Genomic DNA, 8,769 nt, shown 5'->3' with positions numbered 1-8,769 from the left:
ATGGGAAAGGAAGTGGACGTGGACGTCGTACCAAATGGAAAATGGAGACAATTTGTGTACGCGCCTCTGCCAGCACAGCAAGACGAGGCTGACGTGTCTTCTTGCCACGGTGTGTGTCACGCCACAAACATGGACCCTCCTCTATCCTTCTAATATTCCCCCCAATAATAGGGATTCTCTTTTTTGGAATTCAACTATGACCATTACACTTTATATGCTTTTATGCTTTCAAATTTGTTTAGTTTTATAAAATAGTTTATTCACCATAATCATTTTATGTTAATATATTATTTTATAAAAAAAAACAAAAACAAAAGGTAATAAAAAGATTGATAATAAATTAGTAGTGAATATTATTTTTGGTGGAGTGGTAAGCGATATTTTCCTTTATTGATTTAGTTATTTTGAAAGGGAGTCCTAAAATTTCATTAGTCAAATATATTCTTTTTTCTTTCGAAAAGAAGTCAAATGTATAAATACTTTACAGATGTATCACAGAAGCAAGATGCCTTTATTGACTCCATGATGAGGTAATAATAATAAGGTTTGTTTTCTTTGAAAAATAAGTTTGTACTAAAATCAAAATACACATTTAATATGTTAATTTGGTTTCGTTTTTTTGCATTATCAAACTATGATTAATAACTCTAAACCTAAAAAACACATAAATTCTTTTTTTATTTTTTTTTTTTAAATTAAAGATAGGATTTATCATCCAAAATTTATAAACATCTTCTATAATAGATTTATGGATTTTAAAATACAACCATTAGAGCACAAAGGTTGAGTAACTCTAATAAATAGGTGTGAGTTATTAAAGAAACAAATTAATTAATTATTACATAATCTATTTTTTTCATTTGTTGGCTACTGATTAATTGCTTCTTATAACTCAATAAAGCATAATGCTAAAGTAAGATGCAGCAAGTATTGACAAATTTGGCCTTAAATTATATATATACGTGTTTGTTTTTACAAATAAAGTGATGGACAATTTATATTTATGACAAGCTATATCAAGACAAAGCATAGGTCACGTTTATAAAGTAAAGTTTTTAATTAGGCTGAGTGTTAGAGTTTAGGTCTCCTTCATTTTTATTTAATTAAAACTTGATGTTTGGTGGAGTAATTATTTATTTGACTGATTAGAAAACAAAGTACAATGTGTTCTTAATTAAAACAATTTAAGTGTGTTTAACCAAGTAATTAAAAAGTGCATTATAAATTTATATCAACCTTTATTAAGTAAGATAATTGAAATAGTATGATTTGATGACTAATAGGAAAAATTAGGTGACAATGAGAGAGACTTTAAAGCATCAAGTTATACTAAGAAGTGAATTACTAATTTTAGACCCAACACCACAATCAAATTAAATGATCTTTTTGATTATTGGGTTAATTAAAGAAATAATGTCATTGTTCCTTAAAAAGGCTGGAAAATAACGTAAAAGCTTTTTGTACAATGCTTACTTTTATCAACCAAAGAGGAATTGCATTTTGACTTTCCCAAGCAATGCCTAGAAATAATGTTTTTCACCACAAATCAAGATATTTAAATAAAAACCCTTCTTCTTTTTCTCCAAATTTGTATATATTGGTCTGACTTTTGGTTAGTAGTAAACCAATCATAAACTATGATAGATGGATGATTCATGTTCTAAGCTTAGTTATTTGTGGTTTTAATTAAAGAGTAATTAGGAGCTATAAAACAATTGAGTCAAGTTGGAAAAAGCCCTTACTTATACAAAGAAATAACTTCTTTTTTTTTTCTTAGATTAAACTTAACATATTAAACAATAAAAATAAAATATCCAACATGGGTAGAGTTGATGGGGTAAAGGTATTAATTATATATGTTAATGTTGAATATATATTGTTTTATTAATTGGAAGGGATAGAAAAAAGAATGGAAAAGAGAGGAGGGAGGTGGCACGTGAAGGGCGCGTGGGGGAGGGGAAGGTGGAAAATGGCACAAAAAGCTCGTGTGCACCGAAGATTGAATGCTCATCAATGTAGAGTAACTATTACGTCATCCCCTGTTTCCCGCCCTTTAATGCTCGTTTAAAAGGAATTAATTTAATTTTAATAAAATTACATTTAGTACAGTTTGTGTATTTATAAATTAAATTCCATTTCGCTATTTTAGGACTTTGTCAGTTATTTCTTTTAATTTTTACTATTTTCTTTTACTGTCAGACCCTTCAGAGAAATACAGAAGTACCAAAATTTAGCTTTTTTTCCTATCACAAATTAAAAACCATAACTTTATTCATTTATTCTCACATTTATTTCGTTTTATAAATTCATCAAAGTTAATAATAAATTTAAATAATTCATATTATAATCATACACTTGTAATAGGGGAAGCACCTACCTTTTCTTTTTTCTTTTTAGATATTTGAGTACTTGTGCATATATGATAGTTTAAAATTAAAAAATATGATAAAAAGTACGCATATTATAACGAGACTATAATAACCGTCTATTTTATTTTTAATAAATTGAATATCAATTTGATAAAGGTATACAGGTTCTAAGGAGACTATAATCTATGTTTTAATAAACAACATTGTAGATTCATTGTAGTCTAAGTGTTTACTTGACGAATAAAATAAAAGTTTGTAATTTGTACGAACTATTTATTTGTAGTTCAAACTAACAAATTTGAATACCTCAAATTAATTTTAATATTAAATTCAATATACATTTTAAGTTATATTGATGAATAGTGTTCTAACGTGTGAATCGTGTTGTATAGATTGGTAAAAATATGTAAAATATCATGATTTTATTAGTGCTTTCCAGTGGTGTAACACTAATAATGTTGAATTTTTAAGAATTCTATTGAGCAAACTCTTTTAAGTAATATTTTTCATGGTTATACTCTCGTGTTCTGAATTTGATCGATGCATAGGGGATTCATTGTATTTCACTTTATTTTATTATTCAACAACACCTCTCATATGGAAGTAAAATTAATTGTTGTGATTTATTTTACAAAGATGTAATCTATTCATTCTATCGTACATTCACATTGAACTATCTATATTAGTAAGATTATACCTTGAAAATGGACTGATATGAAAACTATAATTCAATATTTAAAATTTAAAACTACAAATGGAGATATTTTTTTCTTATCTACAAATACATTTACCACATTTACATAAAAACATACTATAAGTAAGATCAAAATTTTAATTAACAAAATATTATAATATATTTATATATATAGATCTTTTCAATTTCGATAATTTTATTCATTTACGATATATCGTCATGTCCGGCCGCAAAAGCACACGCAACAAAAACAAAAAAAAAGATGATATACTAAAAGTAAGAAAAGCAGAAAAGTTTAGTCATATTCATTAAATAAAGTTGCAAAAATTAACTATGATTCAATTAATATTATCATTATTTCATAATAAAACTTTTATTGAGCAACCAATGCATTAAATTTTTTTTTACATAAGGTATAAATTTATTAGCTTTGATACTATAACAGTCCTATAATTGTCAATGCTACACAAGAATCTTACACAATTTCAACTTAGGAGTGTGAAACAAACCCTTTTTAGCCTTGGAGATTCAATTCAATTCACAAGGTGAAAAATGATGATGTGAAAAATTAAATGCTTTATTTTCAACAAACAATAATAATCATCATAACTTTGGAAACAATAGAAAAACCCAGAAAATTGAAATCCACTCAATGACTATGGAAAAAAGAGGCATAGGTAAAAACAAGGATTAAAGGAGAAAGAAAAAAGAACAAAGAAAAAAGAAAAAGAAAAAAGAAGTAAATAAAAAATTGAAAATAGAGAGAGAGGCAGAAAAATCCATTACCCAGAAAAGCAGAATCATACAACCATACGTTACTTTTTTATAAATAGTTTAGTAGATAACAGTTTATTACAATAAAGAAGATTGAAAAAAAAGAAAAAGAGAAAAAAAAAATTGAAAATTTTACTGTGAAAAAGCTAAAGAAGGGCAATTTTTTTTGTATTAACACATCGACAGCTGTGAAGAGGAGAGTGTGGGAGATTGTGGTGGGACTCAGCGGTAGGGTCTTGGGTTATCCCCACGAGAAAATCTACTATCCCGCCTTCCCGCTCCTTTGAATCTCATCTTCTAAGACCCCATTTTACTAAGAACAAAGAAAGCTAGGTTAAGAGGGGAAACCTAAGAGTCAGTAACCGAAGAGAGCAGTGGTGGGAGTAGCTAATTAGTGAGTGATTCTTTGATTTTTTTTTTGCTTTTGGGTCGTCTCCTTGAGGGATGCTGGAACAACCCATTTAGCTTGCCGACATGGACACTCCGGAAAGGAACCAGATCGGCTCTACTTCCGTCTCTAAATTTGAGGTGGATGGCTTTCATTTCAAATGGGGGTGACCCTTTTGCTGTTTGATTGTGTTTTATGGTTATTTTGGGAGTTTTTGTCATCTGGGTTCGGATTGGTTTGTTGTTTTTGTGCATGTTCTTTGATTTCTACTTCGTTGACTTCTATACCCTTAATTGGCCGATCCCATTTCTGCTTTTGTGGGATGTGTTGGTTGCATGCTTTGGATTTGTCTTGTGAATTCCTTGATCTGTTATCTTTGTGGGCTTTGGTTGGTTTTTCACGAAAATAGTGTTTTCTAAGTTTTTAATTTGGTGAATTTGACGTTTGTTTTTCTACTGATTTCTCTTTGATGGTCTGTGGAGGACTGACTTCCTTGAGCCTTTTGAATTCAAGGTTCAGATCTCCAATTTCGGCAACATTTGCTTTCATAAAGGCCGTGGTTCTGTTTCTATGCTCGGGTCCTTTTTACTGTTACTTTGAAATTTGAAAATTGGTTGCGGTTCACCAAGCTTTAGAGTAGATCTCTATCTTGGTTTTGGCTCGTGGTTTCATACTTAGAAACAGTGTTTACTGGCTTTTGAAGTTCTGTGGTGGCTTTGCTTGGTGTTCCGTTTTCCTTTGGGGGAGAGGGTGGGGGTGTTTATGCATTAGATTGGCTTCATACTTCATTTTTCTTTTCATGTCTCAAGTGAATTATTGATGATGCAGGATTCCCCAGTTTTCAACTACATCAATAATCTTTCTCCGATTCAACCTGTTAAGTCCATACATACTTCTCAGACGTTCAACTCTCTTAGTTTTGCTTCCCTTCCATCGGTTTTTACTTCACCACATGCCAGTTCTTACAAGGAATCTAGATTCTTAAGAAGGTGAAGTACAGACCCCTTTTAAGCCTTTTTAAGATGTTTTTTTCAAAAAATTACTTGCAAGGAAATGTCGCTACAGTATTCAACTCTTCATATAATTGAAACTTTATTTTTCAACAGACACAGTATTTCAGATCTATCAAAACCAGACTTTTCTACCGAAGATGGGAGTAAAGTTGAGACTGATGGAGGTGCTACAGGGAATGTGGCTCAATTGCAGGATGACTCTAGTCCACCGGATGAAAAATCTGATTCTCTTTCTAATCCATCTACTGAGCTGCCTTCTGAGCGTCCAGAGTCTACTAAAGAGGAGCCACAAGCATCAAAAAGCGATTCTTCTCGTCCAGATTGTGACCAAAAGCTACCAGATAGTGTTCTAAAATCAGGTGAAGATCTGGCTTTAAGTGACTCCTGTGTTAAAAATAAATCTGGGAATGGGTCATCTGAAGCAGAAGGGAATAAGCAGGTCATAAACCACACTGAAGAAAGAGAGGGGACTGGTTATGACTGGGAAAGTTTAATGACTGAAGGTGCTGATCTTTTGATATTCAGCTCCCCCAATGGCTCGGAGGCTATCCGACTAGTTCAGAAACCATTAGACCTTGTGACAGGGTTTGCATCAAGTACCTTGTCTCAGATCATGGAAAATGACAATGCCGATCTGTCAAAAATGAGAATTGCTGATCCAGTAGAATCTAGTGGTGGACAGCATGAAATTGAGTTTTTGTCATCTCAAGCTGGAGAAGCTTGTGAACTAAAAGATATGGACCAAGGAATCGATAGCCTTTCCTTTCCAAATTCAAGTAACTCTATGAGTAGGGAAATAACAGATGATGAAGTGGCTAGATATATAGCAGATGATTGTAAGGTATTAACGTTTAACTGTCTCCACTGAAACATTTTATGAAAATTCCGTGGTTCAACTTTTTGCATCATGCATGCCAGATTTTCAAGGAAATAATGGGCAATGAAATTGAGATAAGGAAAAGAATACATGTTGATCATAAAGGATAACCTCATATATTTCTTTTAAACTAAACTTTTCAATGTTTTCATTACCCTAATTGCTAAGCCACTACCTTGTAACATGCCAATTTGAATCTGCTGTACTAACATATAGAGCATGTTTCACCATTCGTCAATCCCATTAATTTTGAGTATCTTGTTAGGTTAGATTCGATTATGAACTCTTTTTTAGCTATTAAGTAATGCAATATGTTCTGGATATTTAATAATATTAGTTATGGCTTGTTGTTTGCTAACAGCCGGCGTCTAATCTGTATCGTGGTATGCGGAGGCGGTGTCTGGACTTTGAGGCTGCAGTTAGTCGAAGAAAAAACTTAGAAGATAGTTCAAATGGTGGTTCTGTGTCGAAGCGTTCAGAAGAGAAGACAGCGTCCATGGATAAACAACTTGTCCCTTATAAGTCTGGTGGTGTTGCAACCAGATGTGTTTTAACTGGAATAGGTTTACACTTGAATGCTTTGGCAACAACTTCAAAGGATGCTAAAAATCTCAACCACGACAAGTTTTCATCTGAGAGGCAACTGAATTTGCCCAATTCAAGTGCTTCATGCCATTCACCTTCAGGTGGACTGGATCCTCTCTTGACATCAGCTGTTACTGAGAGGGACATGGATCCATCAGGGAATGGAGCGCAAAATGAGGAAGATGGTGCTAGGGCATCTGCATATGTGCTTGCTGAAGATTTCAACCAAAATAGTCCCAAAAAGAAGAGGCAAGTCAAACATTTTTAATGAAATGGCTATCACATGAAATTCTTTAACTTTGATATTTAGCTGCATCATCTTGTTATCTATAACGGAGGCCTAATGGTTTTGCAGGCGTAGGTTGGAACCTGCTGGAGAAACTGAGTCATCATGCAAACGCTGTAACTGCAAAAAGTCCAAGTGTTTAAAACTGTGAGTTCCAACTCCAGCAGTCTGATTGAATCATTTTGATAATACAAGAAACTCGCGATCTACTTGCCCTGCAGGCACTTGGTTTCTGAATAAAAATTTGGGGGTTATGGTGGGAAATTCATGTACTTTTGAACTTGTCTTCGTAAATGTTGTATTTGACTTTTGTCCTCTATTTGCAGTTACTGTGAATGCTTTGCAGCTGGCGTTTACTGTATTGAGCCATGTTCATGTCAAGATTGCTTCAACAAACCTATTCATGAAGATACCGTTCTTGCAACTCGTAAGCAGATTGAATCTCGCAATCCACTTGCATTTGCTCCCAAAGTGATCAGGAACTCGGATTCTCTTCCAGAACCTGGGGTATGAAAATTTCTGTTTAGATTTTTCTTTATTGTGAAGTTGCAAGATGATGACATGGTAAATTTGTTTCTTTCAGGATGAATCTAACAAAACCCCAGCATCTGCACGGCATAAAAGAGGATGCAACTGCAAGAAATCAAGTTGTCTTAAGAAATATTGTGAATGCTATCAGGTTTTACCCCTTGGATATACATGTTTTTATAATTATCATTATTATTTTCCTGAGCCGGATCTTATTTAAACCATTTGTCTTTCTCAAAGGGTGGTGTTGGATGCTCCATTAGTTGCAGATGTGAGGGTTGTAAAAATGCATTTGGAAGAAAGGATGGTGAGTTTTATTGGTGATTCCGCTTGATTATCTTGATTGCATTCTGATTGACTGGTTTTATTGTGCATCTGATATACAGATTGTATTCCTCACACAATTTTCCCTGATAGTATAGATTATTTTTGTTTCAGGGTCTTCTATATTAGGATTAGAAGCTGAATTAGAAGAAGAAGAAACAGAAGCAAACCATAAAAGCATGATGGACAAAGGTCTGCAAGGCCCTGAAATACAGAATAACGAAGAGCAGAACCCAGGTTCTGCTATTCCCTCAACTCCATTACAACTTTCCAGGTACCTCTCTTAAATCTTCAGCTAAACAACAATTTTAACATGTTCATTACTGTAGAAGCGTTGACAATTTCTGCATGTGCAGGCAATTGGTTGCCCTGCCATTCTCTTCAAGAAGCAAGCCCCTGCGTTCTTCTTTTCTAAATGTTGGATCCTCATCTGGATTTTATGCTGGCCACAAGCTTGAAAAACCGAATATCCTCCGAGCCCAACCGGATCTTGGGATAAACACTAAACCTGTTTTGGAAGATGAAATGCCAGATATTCTTCGTGGCGAATGCTCTCCTGGAGCAGGCGTGAAGACTGGTTCCCCCAACAGCAAGAGGATATCTCCTCCTCAGAGTGATTTCGGTTTATCGCCACTGCCACGAACGGGTCGGAAATTGATACTGCAGTCAATTCCATCTTTCCCTTCTCTGACCCCTCAACACTGAAAATGGTGAGTCTTCCGAGCAAAGTCTGCTTCAATTTGCCAGTTAGTTGAAAAATACGTTGCTCAGTGGTACTCTGTTTGAGCTTTGTATAATAAAAAGTAGTCTCCCTACGCTCAATACCTCCAACTTATCTTGTAAAATATTAGTTTTCCAGAGGTTGTACCTGTAGAAATGATGGTTGGACTGTTGATTTATATAGATCCATGATTAATTTGCTTCATTTCAA

General features: G+C 33.7%; 1 protein-coding gene across 1 annotated transcript; it reads left to right on the top strand.

The window, feature by feature from the left end:
- The first annotated feature begins 4,016 nt into the window (after positions 1-4,016).
- Positions 4,017-8,769, top strand: LOC101203694 (protein tesmin/TSO1-like CXC 2). Its single transcript, XM_004134078.3, has 10 exons — positions 4,017-4,365; positions 5,054-5,214; positions 5,332-6,079; positions 6,477-6,949; positions 7,056-7,133; positions 7,313-7,493; positions 7,570-7,665; positions 7,755-7,821; positions 7,953-8,112; positions 8,195-8,769. The coding sequence occupies exons 1-10, from the start codon at positions 4,312-4,314 to the stop codon at positions 8,541-8,543; spliced, it is 2,367 nt and encodes a 788-aa protein (XP_004134126.1). The 5' UTR covers positions 4,017-4,311; the 3' UTR covers positions 8,544-8,769.

Source organism: Cucumis sativus, chromosome 3 (assembly GCF_000004075.3).
Source record: "Cucumis sativus cultivar 9930 chromosome 3, Cucumber_9930_V3, whole genome shotgun sequence".
In the NCBI taxonomy this organism is placed as follows: domain Eukaryota; kingdom Viridiplantae; phylum Streptophyta; class Magnoliopsida; order Cucurbitales; family Cucurbitaceae; genus Cucumis; species Cucumis sativus.
The sequence above is the reverse complement of the archived record's forward strand: the minus strand, read 5'-3'. Positions and strand labels throughout refer to the sequence as shown.

Coding starts and splice junctions, on each gene's coding strand:
- LOC101203694 (XM_004134078.3), top strand. CDS start 4,312: ATGGACACTCCGGAAAGGAACCAGATCGGCTCTACTTCCGTCTCTAAA. Junction 6,080..6,476: donor ATATAGCAGATGATTGTAAG/GTATTAACGTTT, acceptor GTTTGCTAACAG/CCGGCGTCTAATCTGTATCG. Junction 7,666..7,754: donor AATATTGTGAATGCTATCAG/GTTTTACCCCTT, acceptor TCTTTCTCAAAG/GGTGGTGTTGGATGCTCCAT.